Raw genomic sequence first — 24,395 nt, 5'->3', positions numbered from 1 at the left:
GCATTTTTGGTCTTGAAAATAGGAAACAAGTAGAAGTGACAAGCAAAATAATGTGAGACAGAGAAGATATCCGTGCAGGGGGCATGGCACATTCCACAGGAGGAGAAATAAGTAACCTTATTCTCAGAGGAGAAGATCTGCTTTTGGGTGATCACGGTCAACCTAACCAGACACTAGGAAGGGGATAAGAGAGATGCGAGGAGAATCACATGAAGGCCTGGGATGACAACTTTGTGACTGACACTGGAACAGCACATGACGGAAGGGTCACCACCGTAGCCCTTTTCTTTTCTTTGTCTCCTTTCAACAGCAGTTCCCTATTTATTAGATTTTTTTTGCTGACAGGAAATAAAAATATTTGTAATTTAAACAGATCTAAAAATCACGAGGGAAAAGGTTCCTCTTGATTTTTTTTGTGCAACATCAGACAGGCTTTGCTCTTTTATCATTTCCATTTTCAATTCTACTTTTTACTGAAGAAAGGAGATAAGAAAATATACATTTGTGCACGCTTTGAAAAAGTGATGAACAGCCTGGAGAGTAAGACTGAGTGACAGTGACATGTGACAAAGTCAGAGCAAGAGAGACAGAAAGATGAAAAATGGAAATGCTTTTATGTTTGATGTGAAAGACAAACAGAAAAACAAAAACAGAGGAAAAACAATAACATGACCAAATAATAGAGTTCACCTACAAAATCCAGCCACTACAAGATACATGAAGGACATCCATGGTGACCAGCTGGGACAAACCAGTGGTTACAATGGAGTGGTAATGACACACAGAAAACTGCAGATCTTTTCACAAATAAATAAAATACTTGCACAATAAAGCACCTGTAGCAAAATGTAAGCAGTATATAAACTTCTAGTCCTTAAGAAAAGTCAGGTAAGTTGTAATAATACAACCAGCCTTGCAAAAGTACACAAAAAATTATTGGCTGTTATAACCAGTTTATCTCAGTAACTCAACGGTCAAGTGCAAGTATTTTCAGAGACTGTAGCATCAGTAGCACTCTGCTATGGCATCAAAGTCTTCAGATAATCACTCCAACCATATTCAGTGACATTTTCTCCACTGCTCATATTAACACTGTGAACTTGTTTCCGGATATACAACAGCTATACTGAGCCTTGCACACTCCTACAAGTACACACAAGCAGCTCGGTCACACGCCCGCACACAGGGAAAGGGATGCTAACCACACACAGCTAACAGACTGGCTCTGATTCAAGGTAGAATGAACTAAATGAATGTGCAAAGACTTTAACTGGATCTTTGAAAAAGCTGTGGTCTGTGTTTGCTTCATGAATGCAAGGGTGGCACAACAGTTCTGATGAACACCATCATATTTAAAATGAAATATCAACATCAGATTACAGACTGCAGATTGCCTACAGACTCAAATTTATTAATTTAAATTTAAAAAAAGGTTATTTTTGCAAAAATATTATGATTATTATCATTATTATGATTAGTTTTGGTTACATTTTCAATGACTTTACTGATTATGATCTGATATTTCCTACAAAACAACTATTGCTGTTCATACCTCATATTAAACATATGATTACAAAGTGAATAATAGGTAGTCAGTATCTTTTGTAAATAAATATCTTTTGGAATATTAATAGTGTAGCTGTTCAACTAGGAGAGATAAAAAAGTAAAGTCAAAATGTAATAACATAAATTAGAAAATAAGGATGCATGGTATTCTGAATATCAGCAGCTAATGCCATCTAAGAATTAGCCATAGCAAACATTTCCTGGCTAATGAGCACACTAAGTAAACACATATTGGTAGCTTAAATATTTTTAATTATTTTAAATAAATATATTTAATTACATTAAAGACGTGAGCGGATTTTGTGACATGTGCTGTATTTCCATGAATCAGAACCAGATTCTGATGTTAGATAATCAGGTTAGAGGCCAAGTTAGTTGCTACCAGTAATACTAAGTATTTATTTTGGGTAGCAGCGACCTAGCATCTGATTTTACCTCCAAAAGCTAGAGCATGCACAGAAAACAGAGGGAAAAAGAAAAATTTGTTTATGTTAGTGCACTACAAAACCAGTTTCAAATGCCCCCACACTCATCTACAGTACATACAACTTTGATGAAGAAGGAAGCCCCTACTCTTCACATTGCTGAAAGACAAGTTTTACATTCAATGGGATTAACTAGCAATCATGGGATTAAACTTTAACGGTCCAGAGAAGTACCCGGGTTCCAGAAATTTCTCTGTGAAATGCTCATGTGTATGCTAGTCTCACTGTATTTGGGGCAAATATATGGCTGCCACAGTTGAGCAGAATCAGACAAATTTATAGTCATAACAATTTAAGAGGAATCAAAACAAATCGCATACATTACCTGTTTTAGATGTTTCTTAAGCTCGCCTGCTTCAGGCTCTGGAAGAGGTGGTAGAAGCTCTGCATTGGTAGGTGCTATAACCTGAAGGCAAACATAGCAGTCTTAATTTTTGCAATGTATTTGAGCTTTTTAAAAACAAATTTTTTGTGCAAGTCAATAAACATTAGGTAAATGAACCACAATATAATAAAATAGAAAATCCAAGATGAGAAGGAGCTCTTGTTATACAGACCTTGCTGCTGTCAAGGTCAACAAGCCAAATATCGTCTGGCATTTTGAAGTCTGATTTGTAGAGGAAGAAGCTGGCTGGTACACCTATAATGTAGGGAGTAGGAGCAAGAAGGAGCTGCCAAAGGAAGAAAAATGTTCATTTAAGCAAAGCTGTTATTAAATGAAAAGACACCTTTTTTTTTTTTTTTAAATGTACACATACACAGAGAAATGACTTATTTATTTAACGTGTATCTGTTACAAACACTAAGTTTCACCTGTTCAGCAGAGGCCATACATGTTGGCAGTAAGGGAATGACTGGGAACATGTACTCCAGTGGGTAAATCATGGCCACAAAGGCCATGACGCTCATAGACAAAGCATTATAATCTCGGGACTGAAGAATGACCTGGGAAAAACACAAAAACAAAACAAAAACATACAACATGCAGAAGATTAATAAAGTGAGCGTTACAATGCAACAAATTTTGTATTTAGTTGGTTCTCACCACCCTGATACGTTTCCACCACTTGACGGTTTTTGATGTATGATTTGACTCTGATTTTGAAGCCATGTTCCATTCTTTGTTCATAATTTAAAGCCATAAAAAATCATTTTCGTTATATACATATGGATATTTAACAGCAATAAAATCTCAGCAAGAGCGGCAAGAAATCTCTGAGTGGCAGAATACATATCAAAATAGAATACCTTAAGAACCCCATATCTGCTAGACACAGGGTGACAGAAAAGTAGAGAAAAAAGTCCAACATAATGGTCTTTAAACAGTATGACTCAATCTGAGAAGCGTAGGTTTGATTTGGTTGCAAATGAGCCCATGTATCAGTGTCAACGTATGCACAGAGTAACACTACATCAAAATCAATTAAACAAAGAATCCTATTACATCTACACTAATGACTCTAGTGTTAAAAATACAAGATGACAGAGTCTTTCCTCTCTATCATAAACTATTAACACTCTTCTTTTTACCCACTGTGCTCTGTCCACACGGCTTCAGTGAGCTAACAGCAGAAAATGTGGACATTTCAGGACATTTCTAACAATGTCCTGAAATGTCATTGGGAAAGAAAAAACAAAAAAGACAAAACTCGTAGACATGCAGCTGCACTCCAGAGGAAACCACTGAACAATCAGACTAAATATAGCCTTGCTTGTACCTTTCACTTCTAAAATCGGCATGATCTTTAATAAAATCCCAAGGGTAATTTGACCGCAGCTTAAAAAGAAAAAAAAAAAAAAAAAAAAAAAGAAAGAAAAAAGAAAAGAAAAATACGGAAAAAAAAAATCCACATCCTTCTTCTTGTCCTTTAGTATATATGCACAAAACACAAAAGAATATAAAGAGACTGGACCAAGAGGAAGAACACCTGTGCCTGTCCTTACTTTGTGCTCCAGCAGGACACAGCTGAGGACCTGAAGACAGGCATCCACACCCAACAGCTCTAGGGGCAGGTGCAGCGGGAAATCGACCATGGAGAAGCGAGAGCTATCAGGTAGGGCAAAGGTGAGTGGCCTTTTGAGCTCATGGGGCAGCACTTCCACATCCACACGTCTCTGACCCGCCACTGGCACTGGTGAACGCAGCAACCGGTACACCCAGGATTCGATCTCCCGCAGGTCGGCCAGCAGCTGGCTGCCTTTCTCTTCCACCGACAACGCACCGGTAAACACACGCCACATGGTGTCCCTGGGAAGGACATTAATGTACATTTAAAGGTTTTTAGATTTTTCAATGAAGTGTGCGTTGTGACACAACATTCAAGAAAAAGACTGAGACAAACATTAAAATGCATGAACTGATGGTATTTCACTTTTCAGGGGAGGAAAAACAATCTGTTTGGGCAGTAAGGAAAAATAATAATATAGTTTTGTTCAAAACGACATATTACGTGACAGTGTGTATACTTACTGAAAAGCTTAACAAATTTCTGTGACAAGCAGATAACGCTAATACTAGGGGTGCAACGTTACTCGTATCGATATTGAACCGTTCGATGCAGTGCTTTCGGTTCGGTACGCATATGTATCGAACAATACAAAATTTGTAATTTATTTTATCAACTTTCCTTCTGACGATGCTGTCGGTGTTGAGCGCTCAGTGAATCTGCGTTCGACTACTCCGACTAGGCTGCACTGATCCACTGAGTGTTCAACACAGACAGCATCATCAGAAGGAAGAGCGCAGGGCAAGCTAGCAAGATAGAAGTTAAGCTCTCCTTGCAACATGGCAAATTGAACCTCCCCCACCCTCATTCAGATCTGGCATTTGGAACTATTTTGGTTTTCATGTGACGTATGACCCTGAAGGTAAGCGGGTCATGGACTAAAGTAAAACAGTATGTTGGATGTGCCACGCAATGCTCAATTACATGGGTAGGAACCAGTGTGTTAGCGCAGTTAGCTCGTTAACGGAGATTTGCCGTGTTGTGGCGTTAACGTCATTTCAACGAGATTAACGCTGACAGCACTAGTGGGAACACAACGAATATGACTGCACATTTACGCCGACATCATCCTAGTGCAAAGACAAGTGGAAGCAGACAAAAACAACAAGCATGCATGCTACAAACTTTACCCGAGTCATTTAGACAGCCGTTAGCACATGATTCTCCTTATGGGGACCTGATATGTTTAATATTGTGGCGAGCTCAGACAAGGAGGAGACGGAGGTGTCGTTTGGTCTTGCTTCCCGTGAGCTAGCCAGGGAGCACAGCCGTTTATTGACATCTGCAGAAGAACACTGCAGCTAGCTAACTGCTCAGCGCGGCAACTGCACAGCAACAACAACAACAACAACAACAACAACACACAGAGCGCCCTCTGACCCCGGAAGGACACACCGTCGCAGCGAGAGGGCGTCACCCGTCACTATGGCAACATAAACAAAACATAACTGTACAAACAGAACTCCGAACAGCCCTGACCCGCTACATAGCCCCCTACTTAAGGGGTCAGTCGTCCCCGACGACCCCATTGCCCCACACAAAGTCCTGCAAATGTCTAGGTGCCTTCTTTTGGCGCACCGGCCGGTCAAGTCCGGCGGGGGAAAAGTCACTCGGGTCAGAACATGGGGTGCCACCATCATCCCACTTCTGACACCAATGTGGCGACCTCAGACAACGAGGAGACGGAGGTGTCGTTTGGTCTTGCTTCCCGTGAGCTAGCCAGGGAGCACAGCCGTTTATTGACATCTGCAGAAGAACACTGCCGCTAGCTAACTGCTCAGCGCGGCAACCGCACAGCAACAACAACAACACACAGGGCGCCCTCTGACCCCGGAAGGACACACCGTCGCAGCGAGAGGGCGTCACCCGTCACTATGGCAACATAAACAAAACATAACTGTACAAACAGAACCCCGAACAGCCCTGACCCGCTACAATATGCTGTTGAGAATATAGCCCAGAAGAAGCGCATAGTATAGCTTTTATTTTGGAAAGAGCCATTTCTCTGTAATAAACTCTTTTCCAAAGATGAGTGATTCCTCAATCAGATACAGGTGTTACCGCGCCAGATCCGCGGCCCCGAACCGTAGTAAGGAAACCTCTGGCAGTTATTTGAAGGTTCCGTAACTGACTAGCCGGCAACAGCTTACTATACAGGTCAACTCCGCTAGCAAAAAGATCGAAGGAGGCGTAGGAAACTGCTTCACCGAACTTTATTTCTTCTCTAAGGCACGAACACCGCGTACAGTGGGCTGAAACAGTTTACTCACAGCGAGCATCGCCGACACAACTCTGGCTGTCGAGGGAGTTATTATATTCCTTTTCTTTTATTTTCGTCTCTTCTGTAGCTAACCGTTACTTTTTCCCCTTCTCCGCTCTCTCTCTTCTCTCACACACACACACACACACACACACACACACCCCGAATACATTTCCCATCAGGCTTCATCCTTAAAGGGCCATGCCTGTAACACAGGGCTTGCAAAATCGCTAGCGATTTTTCCAGTCGGGCTACCAAAATCTATCTCTGCCCTGCCCATCGGGCTATTGTAGGAAGGAAAAATATATGTCAATGCTTTTGCATTCTTTCGGAAATGTCGCTGGGTAATTATGTCATTGGCATCGGTGAGCCACTGTCAATATGTGACATATTGAAATCGCGTTTGAATTTGCGCTTGTTTTTTGCTTTCACTTTGCAATCGCGCGAACTGTGTATAGAGAGCGACAGTACTGATTGGTGAGTGATGATAATTTGCGCACCAATTCCCCTGACATCGACTTATCAATCGTTAGCTTACTATGCAAATATGACAAGTGAAATCTCCCGCAGCAAGCTTAAACATATGAGAGGTTGATCGCGCAGAGAATCGCTGACCGTTGTGTGTGTGTGTGTGTGTGTATAAAAGCAGCAGGATATATATTTTAGTTCTGCTGAGCCAAATAAGAGAGGTCAGGGTGAAGATGTGACAGCCAAAGAAAAGCTTACCACAAAACGGAAAAGTTAGGACAAATCAGACTATAAGACAAAAAGAAAGTGCAGCTTTATGGTTTCATGGACAAAAGAATTTCTGTGGCTGCAATATGACGAGCTATATTACCGGGGCTGCACATAAGTGGTCCGCAGGTGCGCATTCGCTGTCAAAAAAAAAAAAAAAAAAACGCGCACAAGATATGAAGTTGCAACGCGTGTTTGCAAACATAAGATTTTCTGGAGGAGGACAGACATTTGTTTAAAACTCTTAAAGATGTCGAAGAAGCTCCTTTAAGCAATTACTTTGGTGTTGCTCTACCTCCAAAGAAATGTCAGGTGAGCTGGCTTCAAACAAATGATGAACGCACAGAGATGTGGTGCAGAATGTGCCGTGAAAATCCCACTCTAGCGGACAAAAACAGTGCTTTTTATACACAGTTCTTACAAGTTCATAGAAATTTCTGTTCAATTAGAACCAAGTATTTGAGTTGATGATTGTAATTTTTATACAATGTTGTAATTTGTTTTTCAACAATTTTTTGATTAATGTTTTGTTTCCTTTACAATATTATACTTTAATGTATAATATTGTAAAGGAAACAAAGCAGGAAACAAAACATCAATCAAAAAATTGCTCTCTTTTTTATTCGGGCTACTTACATTTATTTTGGGCTACCAAAAACTGAAGAGTCCCTGCCCGAAGGGCTACCAGGGATTTTGAAATTTTGAGAGCCCTGAGATATATTTATTTTTTTAATTACTTTTGTTTCAGCAACATTAAATTTAAAAACTGTACTTTTGAGTTAAAATATATATTTATAATTTTAATAAATGACAAATTAAAAAGGCATGAACATTTTTTTTTGTATCGAAAAAATTTCGAACCGTGACACCAAAGTACCGAACCGAACCGTGAATTTTGTGTATCGTTGCACCCCTAGCTAATACATATATTGATAGATGTCCAGGGCAATTTTAAAGTTAAAAACAGAGTTGATGGGTTTTTTATTTTTGTTGTTGTTGTTTTGTTTTTCCCCTTGCTGTTGTTCATTTATTTTATTATTTACTTTGTATCTGTAATTTTCTTTTCTTTTATCTCTTCTTCCCTCTCTGGCTGGGTTTTAGTTACACTGTTCTGGATGGGTGGGTGGGGCACGACTGTTTGTTAATATTGCCGTAATTGTTGTTGGAAGCAATTCTTTGTTCAATAAAAAGACCTCGATCCAAAAAAAAAAAAAAAAAAAAAAAAACAGTTGATGAAATCATCAGGTCATTTTATTACTGCAGACAGCCACAAAGAAACCTGAACAAATAACCAGTGAAATCCCTAATGTGATGAGCAAATGAGACAAATGCACAAGAGGCTCTTAAGTAGTTGGCGCTATAGTAATGTGAAAACCCACTACTCTATGCACGCAGTGCTACTACCCTTTCTAAAGTGCATACTTATATGTGTGTGTGTGGTAAAGAGTGAGGGAGGTAAATCATTAGCCGTTTGGATCTCTCCCACCAACTGCAGCTGTTACCCACGGGCAGGCAGAGACCTCAATCTGTCAGAGCCGCCATAGCAGAAAATGCTCGCAGTCATTATGTGATGACTCTACTTCTTTGTCACTGCAACACCACATTTCAATCAACCATGTCAAAGGGGGAAAAGAGAGATTCTCAGGTCTGTTCAGCCTTCGGCTTTTTAAGCTTGTCAGAGAAGCCATAGTTCTATATTACTGATAAGTGGAGTCAGAGCGACATTTTATCAAAGAAAAAAAGGCCAAGGTATGAGCTTAACTGGGTGCTAGACGTTCCAACAGTGCCTTTTAAAGAAGACGGGAAAAGCTGCGCTAGTTTAACAGCTATAAATAACAATCATTCGATGAATAAGCTCTTGTGAAGTGACAGCCTAATTAGCACTTTGTCAATCAAAATTTGCAATCTATTAACTCACCCATGGCAACAGAAAAACCCAAAGAGCACCGAAAAATACTGCCACATCACGCCACCGCATCAAATACAGGGTACAGCTGTGAGTACTCTGCAGCTTAAATTAAAAATGAATTAATTAGCCTTCAAGCTTAATTAAGAAAATCGAAACATGATCAGCAATTTGTGTTAAGTCTAATAGGCAGAACAGAACGATAAATCCCCTTTTATCATATTATTGGATATATTGGGGGTATCCAATTGAGACCTTTTTTTCTTTTCACTCTCTGGGTTATATTTTCACCTTGGCGTGGATGATTGTGGCCAAAATGATTCCCATAATTATTTTGATCATTATTGAGATGACAATTACATTACACTCCTTCCACATCTATGTGCAACATTCATGCTATTCTACTAAAGTCTGCATCAAAATGAAACTGGTCTTCCATATCTGCCTAAATTCAGCGCCTCTGAAGAAAAATCAACAAATATAAATAAAAAACCTGTACCAAAACTTAACACAAATTAAATGAATAAAGTACTGTTTTCCCTTTTACTCTGTGCTGTATTATTAATAATTAAAATATCTTGTGAGCTGTGAGATCCCTCTACATTCCCCTGATATCACTACTTTGGAAGAATAATTGTGTTTCCACTATGTTCACCCTTCTGCTGGAGTTTTTGTTACTCACTTGTGTTTTTTTGGCCACATGGAATGTGATTGCTGAGTTGATCATGGACAGTTCATGTTAACAACCACTGCATTGTTTTTCTTGCCGTCCATTCATTAATTATACTGCATTTAGAGGTGTGTTTTCAGGCAGCTGAATGAGTTAGTTGTTTCTTTGCTATCTAGACTAGAACAGGATTTAGGACAGAACAGGTACCAATAACAATATTTGGTGTAAAATTCCAATACATGAGTCAATACCTCTTGTCCTTCAGGCACAGGAAATGAACAGATTTCCCTAGCATTTCTTATGTATAGAGTCCTTACTAACATAACTTGATAATGCAGGAAAAAAACATAAGCTACATTTTGAAATTTTCATTTATTGGCTTAACAATGGCCAATAATACTGGCCGGCCAATATACTGATCAAGGTGTAGTGCAGACCCAACTATAGAGCACTCTTTGCATATGTATTTTTGGTTGACATGTATTTCCAAACAACAGCTGATGATCTGCCTAAAGGGAAAAAGGTCTTCACCTTCTTGTTCTTGATTTTTATTGCATATCTGTCTTAATATGCAGTGTTACTTGTCCTGACTAGTCCAGGAAACTTCAAGCTACACAGTGTAGGGAAGAGCTGTGGTTGGCACATGCAGCCAGGGGGTCAAGAGCTGATTAAGGGGTCACTTCATTTGCTTTCACTTGGTGTTTAATATTTCCTGATTATGTTCATTTAACTGTGGGAAGCAAAAGACCATGAAGTCTGTACAGCCCTATTTTCTCCTTTTATACAACAGATAGACTTTGTGAAATATTTGCTGCTCTGAAAACTTTTTTATACAGTTTATTATAGTAATTTAGCCAAGTGGGCAGTGTCATATTATTTGTTCAGTATAGTGCACTCAAACTCAATTGTTTACCTTCCTCTCAGCATTGTCTGCAGGACATGAGGAAGAGTGCATGTCACACTTGAGCAGATGGTGATGAAGTGGTGTCCTAACAATAAATTGCTTAGTAGTTTGTGAAAACAGCGACCCTTCATTTTCCCAAAAACCCACTATCTGTCAAGCTTGGGTGTACACACAAAATGATTCATTAGAATTATGTAACAATTGTTATTCTTCCTGAAATAATATTTAATGTAAAACAAACCACTCAAAACAAAGTTGATTTAAATGCACTGTGGACATTTTGTTTGGCATTATTTGTCATTGAGGTGGAGCTTGAAAGCATAAAGCATACTGTGAGAACAAGACACACGCCACAGATGGCCTGCAAAACTGTGCGGCACCACAGACAAAGGCTCCTGTATAATTGTGAAACACAAACATACAGCTAACAGGTGGACAACGGAAGAAGCAGACGGGAGTAGAAACAAAGGAGTGGGCACTGCAGAAAACATCAGCAGGAACACTGACAAAACAAGTTTTCTCCAACTTTTCTAGCCTTTAGAATTGAATGTGAAATAATAAGCTGTGTGAATGGTTATTAATGTGCATCAAATGCACAGACATTATTTAAAAGCTTGCACAAGAAATTCAAGTGAGTTGAATTCAACTGAAACTGTGCTTTAAAAGAGCGCTAATTGCTCTTTTTACATAAACTACAGGTGGGTATGAACAGATGTATCATCTGCCAACTGCTGTCTCTGGAGACTGAAGTATGTTACAGTCAACAAAAGAAAACTTTGAAGGGAATAAACAATGTACTGATTAATATGGATGCTAAAATCCTTTAAAATGAATCCACTCTGGTCTCTGCTTATGAGATCTTGTCATCTAACTTGGTATTTGCCCCTAAGGCTGGCACAATGAGAATGCTCATACAAAAATAAGTGTTTAGTGGGTGTTTAATGGTTTCATGTGCTTAGCAATTACACAGCAATCAACAAGTGGATTCTGGTGTTTCTATACTACACAACTTATTTTGACAGGATGGGTTCTTGGCAAAGACCTACTTCAAAATAATCTGTGTGTTATTTATTTGGCTAACAAAGCTTTTAAAGAAAGATTAAGACTATAAAACCTGTTTGTGAGTGAAGAAGCATTAGTGCATGAAATCTGAAACCTCACCTCTGGGTGGCACGAGGAAGCCCCGCCCGTTGTGTTAGCCTTTGACTGCAGCAGTCCACTAACCTCTTGAGAATATATAGGCATTCCCTAAAGGTGGAGAAGAAGGGGTAATGGCTGAGTATGCACAGAGAGGTCAGTGTGCTGTTGCGGTTCCTGGCCGCCACCTTAGCAGCACTCCGTTTGTGCTGTGGGGACTTGCCGGCATTTTGCTCAGCACCTTGCTGTCCACCCTCTTCTCCAGAAGCAGGCGGAGGTACTGACTCTGCATTCTTGGGTGGAGAAACCACACGGTGTGGAACTCCACCTCCACCACTATCAGACCCTTCGCTTGTGGTCTCTGTTGCCCGTTCTGCTGTCTCAGCGTGACTGCTCTTCTCTCCTCGAGTACGATGATGTCCTCGCTGAAAGGAGCGGTAGAAGTTGACACAGATTCCGTAGCGAGTAATTCCTGAGTCCTTGTCAGTCAGGGTGAAAACAAAAGAGGAGTCATCGCGAAGGCTGACCCTGCGCTGGCGTATACTCAGGCAGCCCTCCGGTTGGCAGAAGAAAACCACGTCTGGTGGGAGTGGAAAGTCTTGGTGGTCCTCTAGTGGGTAGCGTCGGAGAAGCTGAGGGGTCTGGGCCACACTGTCACTAGTAGGTTGCCTGGAGGTTAAATGGCAAACATTTGTCAGCAGTGCCCAGAATTATTGCTTAATGTGTTCTTTGAGCACATTACAACTAATACCTGATGCAACTGCAACTGAGTTCCTATCACATGTTAAGAGGGGAGCTTCAAATCCCTTACATGAAACATCAAAATATCAAATCAAGACATTAGTGTATTTATGTGTCAAATGTGAGCGACAGCAAATATGAGAAAAGAATGTAAAAGACAGACTTCTGTGCTCTCACTGTTACCTGCTTTCTGTTCAGACCCCGTTTCTTTTCTTTTTTCTTTTTTTCTTTTTTTAAACGACAGCCAATTTGAATAAAGCTGGCTTAAGGGGAAGAGGGAAATATGCTAAAACAGCTTGTTTCAGACAGTGGAGGAACTGAGGGGCTGCACCAACGCCCACTACAAGATACATTAAGATTATTTTTAAATTGTGAAATAACCAAAGCTAATCTAGCAGAGTATCTGAGGTGTAACAGGTTCCCTTTAATATGAAAGACATAAAAGGAAAGACAAATTTCATAAAGGAAGAAATGGAAACCACAGAGTTCAAACAAAAACATTGAACAAAGCCTCGATAGTATTTCTGTGGTTACAGAAGCAAATGTGTAACCAATTTAGCATTTCAAACTGAAGTGTTTGAACTGTTTGGAAATCTGTGCAGAGGAAGTATGAGGCAACAACCATTCCATCCAATAACAAATCTGAAATTGTTCTTAAACACTTAAATCACCAACCGCTCAAATAAACAGACACAGTGACTGAGAGTCCCCTCTGATTTCACTGTATTATGTCAATACTTTTTTTTGGCTCAGTCACTATGTTTGAAACAATATACTACTTTTCTTCATTTTTCATAAGGGTTGAGCTGTTGTATAAACACCAAAGCAAAAACATAAGCTGTGAAATCATCAGATTTCAAGGTTGCAGTTTTCCAAAAACCTTCAAACACTTGCAAGGATGCATTCAAAAGTGCTGAGAATTTTCAACAGAGTAAAAATAGAAGATGATATAAAAACCAAGAGGTCTACTTTGTATGCCTATTATATGTCAAGACACTAAAGAAAAAAGTATTAAGGTTAAAGGGTAGTGGGTGCCATGTCTGCCTAAGGGCTTACCTTGCTCCAACCACTACCAAGTAGTCGAGAAGGCGGGGGCACATTTTCTTTTTCTCCATGTTGGACTGACCATGTCCTGTATGTCACAGCATCCAGGATATACGTCGCCTCTTGAGTTAAGGGTACCTCTCCATCACAAGTGAGAAAGCTCAGGTGTATACTTGAAATGCAGCTCCTTTACTATCATTATGATGATTCCAAAAAAAAAAAAAAAAACCCATAAAAGAAGAAGAAGACTGGGTCCAATCTGTAACACACAAAGAAGAAGAAAATATATATTATTGTATGTTTTTATGACCACAATATAATAAGCTTGTGTCTGCACAATGAAAGCACCTGGTGCACACACTGGATATCACCAAACAGCAGCGTAATTTTTCAGAGTAACAAAATGGGGTCAGATTGGGTTTTATGATGTATAGTTGTGACTTTTCAGTAAATGTCAAACTATAATAAAGTATAAATCCACTCAGCTCTGCAGCATTCTCCACTTTTCCTCTATGTACAATATATATACTACCTTTGTCCACAACACCAACTCTTCACAAGGCTTTTAACCCCACACAACAGCAGAAGTTTCACATGGAGGTGGTTTTAAGATGGAATAAAGCATTTGGAGCCTTTTCAGCTAAAGAGCAGACAAAGAACTGTATTGTTCTGTCCTTGTGGTATTCGAACAAATAACAAATTATAATTTGTTATAAAATTAAACTTATAATATCAGAAATGCTTTCTGATATTACCAAATTTCACAAGACATCATACTACTATAAACAAAGAAACAAAATACAAAAAAAAGGTGTGTGGATGTGTTTATAGGGTATATGTTGGACATTAAGACGACATAGGAAGAAGAACCACAAAAACCTATAAACAGAATTGTTGGAGATTAAAACTTATAATTTTGGGTTAAATTTACATAGACATAACTAAAGAATCACTCTAAACATATTACAAAATATTACTTGCTGCACTTTAGAGTTGACAATAATGCGTTGCCTGGTTGTTTTTGTTGGAGGGTAAGGAGAGGTAAGTAAGCAGCTTAGGGGCCTTGGTGGAATGAGCACACTTCACAGCTTGGACTTTGTCCAGCAAACTAAACCAGCACCTCTACAGATGGCTATTAAACACCAGGAAGCCACTTGTAGCTCCAGTCTAGTTCCCTTATCGTGACAACAGACAACTTAACATTCATATTAAGGCAACATACAGTGCATGACTACAGTTTAGCGGGCATTCCCTGACACAATAACAACACCATCTCAAAATATTAGTTGAGTTGCTTTTGTGAGAATAAATTTAACATGAGCAGCTTTACAAACAGGTGCACAAGCTCTGGATCTCCTCTTGTAAAGTAATGACAAAGCACTGGCCACTAAATACAAAAAAAAACAAGTCTGGGCCAGGATTATGTTAAGCTCAACTCTTAAGACTTTTCTGAAAAACAATTTAACATCCCCACAGCCATGGCATTTCATGCTATTTTCAGCAATAATTTATGCAGCTATATGATCTGCTTTTTAGAGGAACTCACTCATGTTCTATAACTTACAAAATCTGTGTATTTATTTCTTTGTCTCACAAATCCTCCTACATTAGGATCAGGAGTTCAGCAACCAGCCTTGGCACACAGCTACATCTCAGGCCCCTGACAGCTCTTATCAATAGTTATCATGATGATGTCATCACATCGCCTTGCAATCACCTAACGACAAGCTCAGATAACCTTTTTTAAAATGCCTTGCAAAAGCACTGAATCATTTGTGTTTCACAACAGTAACATTAATTTATATTCACTTCGCTTATGCATCATACAGTATAACGCCATCATGTTGCCTTGCAACCACCAAGCAATGAACACATATTTGTCTAACTTGTTATAACCATCATTTTACAATCATTTGAATTTTACAACCAACACCACAAACTGGTCAAACTATACTGTAGCATGGGCATGTACTAGTTAAACAAATAACAGCACTGCCAAACATGTTAGTAGTTATGACACAATCAGGACAACCCTCATGGGAAGCACTTGCAGGTGTAACCAATGAACTGGAAGCCCACAAGAAAGAAAAGAACAGCAGTGAGATCCCCTTAAAACCACAAGACACAAATTGACAATTTCAGTCCCATGCTCAACTTTTCGACTTGTAACTTTTCAGTGTGAATATAATCAGAGCAAAACCAACATGCTGACATTCAATTCAAAGACTATAATGTGGCTGCAGTAAAACTACAGTCTGAAGTATCTCTCTTTCCTCCCAAAACCATCAAACATTACAGAATTACTGCTCTGCTTTTTGTTTTTCTGGAATAAGCAGCAAAATCTGAAGCTTAAAACACCTCAGAGGAAAACACCATAACTGCTAATGTTCACATCAGCTAATTGCACAAAACAAAACCACAGTAACGTGATCTACTTGAGCTATCATGCGATGCCAAACAGCGTTTACTCTAAAACTAACAAATACTACAGGAGGCCATGCTACTGAAACCCCACCCTGAAACACAAACACTCAGGACCCAGAGCAGTTTCTCACTGTCACTTAAAGGCTGTTATCCAGCTGAAGGAGCTTTAATTTAGTCAGTGGTTCATACTGCATCATTGATGCATTCCCACTGAAAAGCTAAGACCAGGATTCTTTTCTAAAAGCTTAAGATAATCTTACAATGACCACACCTCTATCAGTGCAATTACTGCAAAAAAGATTCAAACTTCACATTAATAAAAAAAAAAAAAAAGACCTGATTCATAAGGACTGAAGGATGAATTACTGAAGTCTAACAAACAGCAAAACTTGTGCACATCTATGAAAATATGCCAATTTCACTGCAGTTCCAGGAGTTGCTTTTGAATTAAACAACATGACCGCATCTACTCCATCACACAGACATATGAGAAGCAGTATATCCTATGTCTGACAGAACCCGTGTTGCTTTGTTCTTTTCCCATGTCATTTGGACTAGTTACATGTTATAGTAGGGCTGCTCAATTAATCGAATTTTAATCACGATTACGATCTGGGCTTTCAACGATCATTAAAAATGACTGAGCCGATTATTAGCCCCTCCCTAATTTATCCGCGACACCTTAAAGGCCGGTCCGTGAAAATATTGTCGGGCATAAACCGGTCCGTGGCGCAAAAAAGGTTGGAGACCGCTGATTAAGAGGACCCGAGGGAAGCTCGGAAAGCTAAGCAGAAGTTATTTGGAGAGTGACTGCCGTTGGTTGAAAAGAGAGTTTAAAAAAAAAAAAAAAACTTCAGTGGTGTTGCACACTATTTTATATTATTTTTTAAAGTCATTGTTAACCCTTTAAAGCCGGTCAGAGCTGCATGCTCCGTTTTGCGTAACTATTTTTAAATCCCTGTAGAACCTGAACCGTGTAAGCTAGCGCAATAATTTGTTTTGCATATGAAACCGGAGGAGTTGTACTTACATCTCATACCATCAGCTTGTCCTCGGTCATGGTTTCGTTCCACATATAGCTTTGCAAAAATTGCATAAAAAGCGCTTGCAGGAACAAAAACATAATATTCCAGAAACACGCTTTGCCGTTCCTATCAGCTGTTCGTAACACTTCCCACAGTGAAATGATGCACATGCTGTTTTCTTTGCAAATTTGCATCATAGGATTGTTTTTTGTTTTTCCTGCAATATATAAAAATTGCTGTATCTCCAAAATAAAACTATGAAGACACTCAAAATAAATTTCCTGTGGTGGGAAACTATTTTTTTGCAACTTTATTGTATTTAAAGTTTTGAGGGATAAACCTCTTAAATTTCTCCAAGTAGAAATATATGTAAACAAAACAAAAGCGATTTTCAATTTTTTTTTGTAGTTTATTGCACTTTTTTGCAATTTATGTAATTACTATGGACTTAATGCATACATATTATTAAAATATGGGCTATAACAGTTGTATTGATGTATAGCAACTTGAAATGCTCCCACAAATGGCACTACAGCATGTAAAAAAAATAATATAAGCTCTGGTGGACTTGGTTCTATAGTAGGTCTTAAAGGGTTAAATAAATATCGTCAAATAATCGTGATCTCAATTTCAGTGAAAATAATCGTGATTATCATTTTTGCCATAATCGAGCAGCCCTATGTTATAGACTCAGTAGCTTTAACTGTAGAAAACACTTCTGACCTAATTTGACTCTTTCTTCAAACAGGAAGCCCGCAGTCCCCCTAAAGACTCATTTACACTTCCAGTTCTGTTTTCATGCTCAACACAATATTAGAAAGAGCTGTCAGAAACTACATCTATTACACTAGAAAAAAAGGTTTCGCTCTATGAACATTAAAATTGCAGCGACCTTCAGTGAAGTGACACCACACAGAATGCTTAAAATGAATCTGCACCAAATATAAATAAATCCTGATATGAATATCGTGTTTCGATATGTGCGCTTGTGTGGTAGAAACAGAACAGACACACAACGATAACAGGGCAGACAAATGGACTGCATGTAAATCATGAGTGGGACACGATAGTCACACATTCTGACAAAGGTGGTCATTAACCCCCTCAGCCACAGAACTACCAGTGCGTGACACAGCTGTGTCCAGCGGACATTATTACAGAAGGCTTCAAACACATTATAGGTGTAATTATGTATAATAGCTCCACTTCTGAGCAGAGAAGCTGCTCACAGAGGGACATGAACCATTAGAATTAAAGTATTCTTGATGCATGCTAAAATGTTCTAATGTTTTTATTTTTATATTTTTATTTTACGTCAATTTGGAATTGAGTGAATGTTTAACACATTTCACTGAAACTGCAGTATTAAAACACTGATTCTTAAGCTACCACAGATACATAATACCTTCTTATGGTTTTGGGAAGCTTGACAGTGTTTAATGTGAACTTTCACCACACTGTTAAATCCAAGAGTATCTGATGTGAGGAGCCACACAAAGATGCAGTTCAAACAGGCCTGCCAAGTGGGATGACACATCTTAGGAAGTCAGCTTAATGTTCACACTCATCACACTTGGTAAAGTTATTCAAATACCCTAAAAGCCTGGCAGCTTTTTACTGACTTTTGCACACTGATGTACAAGAAGGAAAAGTAAACTGTCACTTAACATTAATGGGTAAATGAGCTCTGAAACGGCGGTTTAAAATAAAAAAAAAATAATCTCTTCAGCTCAAGCTTTAAAAGATAAATAAAATACATGGAACAACTTCTACAAGGTTGGATAGCGGCAACAGCATAAACCTTGTCACAGCAAAGAAAAACTACAAAATGGACAATTCAACAGGCCTATAGAGAATACAATGTAACAATTATCTCATGAAACCATCAGGAAAATGAACCTATACACAGGTCTGGCAGCCTGAAAGCTTCCTGGTACCAAGCCAAAATGGCTGTTTTATGAAGCAGTAGCGCTGCAGGCAGACTCATCCAGCACAGAGATACTGGCTCACAACATTATTTTTAGATAAGGATGGCAGGACTGTGCCACTTCACTGATTGTCTTTAATTACCGAGTGTGGTACTGATCCCCTTTTCCTATCTCTAAAAACCGGGAATAAAGAATTGTCACAACATTACAACAATCTTCAAAGGCTAAATAATGATGTACATTAACACAACAGATGAACCTCTTCAGAGTGGTCTGCAGGCAAGCAGTCACTTGTTATGTAAGCATGGAGAGGAGACAGATATGATTCATGGGCCTCCAACATGGTTAACATTTACTGCCAGTCACAGTAAACAGCAGTAAGTACAAACAGAGAATGCTACTGAAATCGATGAGGTCAGCAAGGCCGCATAAACAAGTAAGGGATAATGTGTAGATTAAGAAAGTATTATTCTTAGGAGGCGCATCTGTAACCGGAAGGTCGCCGGTTCGATCCCTGGGCTCTCTGTCCTGGTCGTTGTGTCCTTGGGCAAGGCACTTTACCCTACCGCCTACTGGTGTTGGCCAGAGGGGCCGATGGCGCGATATGGCAGCCTCGCTTCTGTCAGTCTGCCCCAGGGCAGCTGTGGCTACAACCGTAGCTGCCTCCACCAGTGTGTGAATGCGAGAGTACAATAGTGGCATTGTAAAGCGCTTTGGGTGCCTTGAAAAACGCTATATAAATCCAATCCATTATTATTATTATTCAATGAGTTATCACTTTTAAATTATCATTTTATTGAACCAATGGTACAGTGTTTAACAACTGGACCAGTATTGATATATTTTGGTCCCCTGCCGCTCATAACCTACAAGGAACGAGTGCTGCAACTTTAAAATGATTTATAGAAGTTCGTAATATATGCTTGGTGACTGGCCATGTTTCTACATCTTGAAATTGTGGTCACAAAATGAAATAACCAACACGTTTATGGTGTTCAGTTATCTGTTTGACTGTAGAAAACTAACTATGTGCTAATAATTTGCATTGCAAGGTGTGACGAAGACTGGCTTCATTTGAATCAGGTTCCAGGTACCTTTTTTTTTGATAAAATGGCAAAGCTGAGTTCAATGTGCATTAAATCAAAAAAAAAACAAAAACAAGGACACTCATGCCTTGTTTTGATTTAACAACAAGTTACATACCAATATGTTTGTTTCACAATATCTTATAAAGCTTAATTTCGTTATCACCCAGATAACCCCCCAGCCTAAAAGCTCCAGTGTATAATAAATTATATTTGTCCTCAGAAACCATTTGTGATTGGCCTATTTTTACATTTCTCCCCAGAGGCTTTGAGATTCAAATCAAATTTTACCCCATCATCAATCAAGAGGATATAGTCAAAGATCTGTAGCTAGTCTGTAATGCATTGGGTGAATTACATGTGACTGGGACACACTCCTTTCTCTGATAAAGTTCTGGTAAATGGAAAAGACAACCACTTATTGATTGGATCTAGTGTATGGACATTGATTGCACTGTTTAACTCACACTTTAACACAATTTCACATGCAAATAATCTTGTCATTATTAAGAATGAAGGCTAGCTATTCAGTTATGTTAAAAGTTTATTCCTGAAGGTTTAGAAATCCACCCAAAACAAATATGCCCAATGCTGACAGGAGACTTCGGGGATCTTTTTGCCGTTCACCTCAGCACCTCAAAGACAGACGGAAGGTGCCTGATTCCCTGAGCCAATCCATACCTGTCACCAGCAAGAAATATTGGCCTGCCTGTGGGACCACAATCAATCAATCAATGTCCTTCATTTGCAATGCCTTTTACCACAGTCATTCGCCCAAACGCTGAAATGTTGACATAACCAGAAACATCATATTAACACACGTTCACTGATTGTATTGCAAAAGCACAAAATAATCACGTGTCCTTAAAATTTTGGTTTAATATGATAGCTATTTTAACGGTGAAATCTACATAAAGCCTGGGTTTATTATCTCATTCACCTAAATGTCGTCATATCAATAAAGACATGCATGACAGCAAATAAAAAAGACCGTGTATAGTTATCCATTGAACATTATGTTCCAGTCACCCTCAAATCATCTTTATTAAAATATGTTGACGTATATCTTAAATTTCTGTACATATTAACATACTAAGTATCCACATGAAAAAAAAATACTTTCTCTTTCTTCGATGACGAAACCGTGCTAATGTTTTCACACGTTAACGTTAGTGCCCAACGTTTATGTCGCAAGCTAATGTGAACATTGTGTCAAATTATCCAACTGTTAAGCAATGCTTCAGGCGTGATGACGGACTTCACAATGGCACACTATTTCAACAGAAAACCGTCACGGGTTGCGATTGCAGAGCACAAATCCCGCATGACTAGCCTGTCTGGGTGTGTAGTCTAAATTTTACTGGAACAAGTTGAGATTAGCCATGGTGAGGACGTATGCCAAGAGGAAGGTAACATTAACAAACAGCACTTAGAAGAAATGTGATAAGGCAATGTCAGCGCCTCCCAGCTCAGATACAACCGTCCTTGGTGCACGGTGGTAGTGCTGTCATTTTTTTTATATTATATATATGGATAAATATTTCAAACAGGCTGTCTGGCTTTGATTCGTCCTAAACATTAACGCCAAGGAAGCATCTTCTCACCCCTCCTCTGCTAGCCGTATGCTTTCCTACGTCACGAGTGGATTAGCTAGCAAGCTAGCTAGCGAGCTGCCTAGCTACCACCAGTACGTTAGTCTCATACACATTACACCTGTCAAACGTAACAAACGCAATGACACAGTTGAGAACACACGACACATATGCGCTGAATGCGTTCACAGAGGACAGGCGTTAATAGGAATAACCTTACCTACGTTAGCCGGTTAGCCGCTAATGCTCGCTGCCAAGCCAGCCAGCTGCCGATGACGGCCTGGATGGTGGGCGCTCTCCTCGGTCACGGCGGAGAGGCAGCGATGTTTGTCAGAATTCAGTCCTTCTTTTATCATTGAAAACATCGAGCGCGGACAACCGCTGAAAAGGTTAGCCACTCCGTTTGAGTGTCCCGGAACATAATAAATTATGCGAAATATGTGTCCGCCTGCCTGCTCAGTGAAACGTGTGGCTCGGTCAGTTACAACCTGCCTTCACAACATCCTCCTCCTCCTCCCCATCATCATCAGCAGCACTAGAAGCCTGCAGGGAGTTCCGCATACTGAGAGGCCGACCTAACGGAAGCGACAAAACAAAACGGACAAAACCCACCTAATGCTCCCAACTGGGGATCGTCACCATTGGTTCACTCTAAAAATCTATTTGTACCATTTTCCTGCGTTTTATCGCGCAGCAGGAACGCCGGGAGCCATTTGGGTCCCCGTATTTATTTTTTGATAAGCCTACCACCCTTACATTATTTATAATTAACTAAAGTTAAAAGGACCAAAAAGCTAACAAAAAGTGACTAAAAATAATCCAAATAAATTTTAACTGTATGAATTTTAGTAGGCTACTTGGTTTAACGCAATGATAAAGAAATTTAAGATAAGATAAGATAAGATAGAACTTTATTAATCCCTCGGGTGGGTTCCTCTGGGAAATTCGATTTCCAAAAAAGCACAGCACCGACAGAAGTTACAGAGTTATACACACACACATATATATAAATACAGAGACAATATAAATAAAATATACGAAGGGGATAAATAGAATAAATAGGAATAAAAATAAAAATACAAGTGAATTGCACATTTCAAGTATTGAGTCTATTGCACCGTTGACTATTTACAAAAGTATTGCACAAAAGGTATTGCACAGTGAGGTGAAGAGGCACTACAGCTTAGTTGTTCCCTCCTTTGTCCTCCTGTTTCCCCTCCCTCTCCCCTCCAGAGAGGAGTTAAACAGTCTGATGGCGTGTGGGACAAAGGAGTTTTTAAGTCTGTTAGTTCTTGTCTTTGGGAGAAGCAACCTGTCACTGAACAGACTCTTCTGGTTGTTAATGGCCGTGTGCAGAGGATGCCTGGCATTGTCCATAATGTCCATCAGTTTCTTTAATGTCCTTTTCTCTGCCACTGTCACCAGAGTGTCCAGCTTCATGCCGACCACAGAGCTAGCCCTCCTGATCAGTTTCTCCAGCCTGGATGAGTCCTTCTTTGCTGTGCTGCTCCCCCAGCACACCACAGCATAGAAAAGTACTCCAGCAACCACCGACTGGTAAAAGTTTTTTTAAGTGAAATATGTGCCACATATCCCCAAAAGTTTCTTCAATCAGCCAACCTGATGACAGAGTACTTCATGCTGACTCTAGAGCAGTAGTGTTGAATAATCTGTCAGTAACCCGGGGCAATTAAAATGTCTCCAGATCATTCAAAAAGTGGAATTTGCATTTCAAAGCTCTCGCTTTGAACACTCAGCATGTGTTGCTGAGAATGAAAATGAAACGGTACATGTTGAACATCTCTATCAAAGATAGCATTAACCAAATTAATGGCTGGGTACATTCAGAGAGAAAAAAGTTATGAGGTCAGCAACATAAAAAGGCTTGAAGATCTGCTGAAGACAAACCAGAACTGCACTGAACGAGTCTCATCAACCTCTCAATCCATTACAATTTATTCCTTGTAAAACAGCAAATGTGTGGATGAGCTAAGAACCTGAGATATCGGCAGCATTACCACAATATACATATACACAAAAATAACTATTGCTCTTTGATTACAGTACGCACACTAGAAAATAATAATAAAGGTAATCATATTCCCTCTGTGAACCGAAATGGTATACAACCAAGGGATATTAATAGTAATATTACAGAAGCTATTTTTAGGTCCTGCAAGCATCAAACCAAAACCCAACATACAAAAATTCACATTTTGTTAAAAAGGGACCTAAAGGAAAGTTTTGCATAAGCATTTCACCGGTTTGGTTACACGCTCCTGCATCCGTTCTTGTCTTAACCTGCTCATTATTTTTTTAATAAATAAAACACTATATCAGAGATTGATTATATGGATATCAACAAAATCCAAATCTATAACTAAATTTTAAGGATTGACATAGTACATGGTCAAAAATGCCAGGACACCACCATCTTTTCTGTGCCTACAGAATGAAAAAAAAATTGTCATAGCTAAAGTTTGTTTCCTGATGTTAGCTGCTGTTCCATTCTTCTTCTGGCAGGAACAAACCCTTATGGATGGTCTTTTGTTAGACGTTTCCCACAAGCAACTACTAAGTAAGAAAATCCGGTCACTAGGTTTTCCACAGCTATTCTAACATCTTAAGAGCACCCCACTGTAAGGAATGTGGCTGGACAAGCATTTGCATTTATTCAGCCAACCATTAAGTAACGTTTACTGTTTTTATCATTTTACACATTTTCTTAATGTTAGGCTGTGTGAGACATTTTAAAATCAGTTTTCATCCAGCTTGGTCAAAGATGCATGAACCAGGCTAAAGGATTGTATCATTAGATCATTTAATCCGCATGGTGAAACATAAAAGTCAAGTTGTCATAGAGGACACGTCATAGACGATGTCAAAG

General features: G+C 39.3%; 1 protein-coding gene across 24 annotated transcripts in view; it reads right to left on the bottom strand.

Annotated features, from left to right (window-relative positions):
• The window catches only part of madd (MAP-kinase activating death domain), a 55,146-nt gene extending 33,074 nt beyond the window's left edge, over window positions 1-22,072 (bottom strand). For 6 of the 24 annotated variants that reach the window (XM_085275471.1, XM_085275558.1, XM_085275511.1 and 3 more), the window contains exons 1-8: window positions 21,729-22,071; window positions 13,467-13,713; window positions 11,694-12,338; window positions 3,996-4,299; window positions 2,865-2,996; window positions 2,609-2,722; window positions 2,377-2,457; window positions 117-173 (exon numbers count right to left, since the gene is read on the bottom strand). In XM_085275471.1, the coding sequence (XP_085131597.1) occupies window positions 117-173; window positions 2,377-2,457; window positions 2,609-2,722; window positions 2,865-2,996; window positions 3,996-4,299; window positions 11,694-12,338; window positions 13,467-13,525 (1,392 nt within the window). In that variant the 5' untranslated portion in view covers window positions 13,526-13,713; window positions 21,729-22,071. Of the gene's footprint in view, window positions 1-116; window positions 174-2,376; window positions 2,458-2,608; window positions 2,723-2,864; window positions 2,997-3,995; window positions 4,300-6,327; window positions 6,481-11,693; window positions 12,339-13,466; window positions 13,714-21,728 lie in introns of those variants that run through there. The other 18 variants (XM_085275573.1, XM_085275504.1, XM_085275523.1 and 15 more) reach the window with 9 other exon arrangements.
• Between the last annotated feature and the right edge of the window lie 2,323 nt (window positions 22,073-24,395).

The sequence above is a fragment of the Mchenga conophoros genome, linkage group LG1 (assembly GCF_057382185.1).
Source record: "Mchenga conophoros isolate Kocher_MC1m ecotype Shallow Benthic linkage group LG1, M_conophoros_male_GT1.1, whole genome shotgun sequence".
In the NCBI taxonomy this organism is placed as follows: domain Eukaryota; kingdom Metazoa; phylum Chordata; class Actinopteri; order Cichliformes; family Cichlidae; genus Mchenga; species Mchenga conophoros.
Note: the sequence above shows the minus strand (reverse complement) of the source record. Positions and strands in the feature narration are given on the sequence as shown.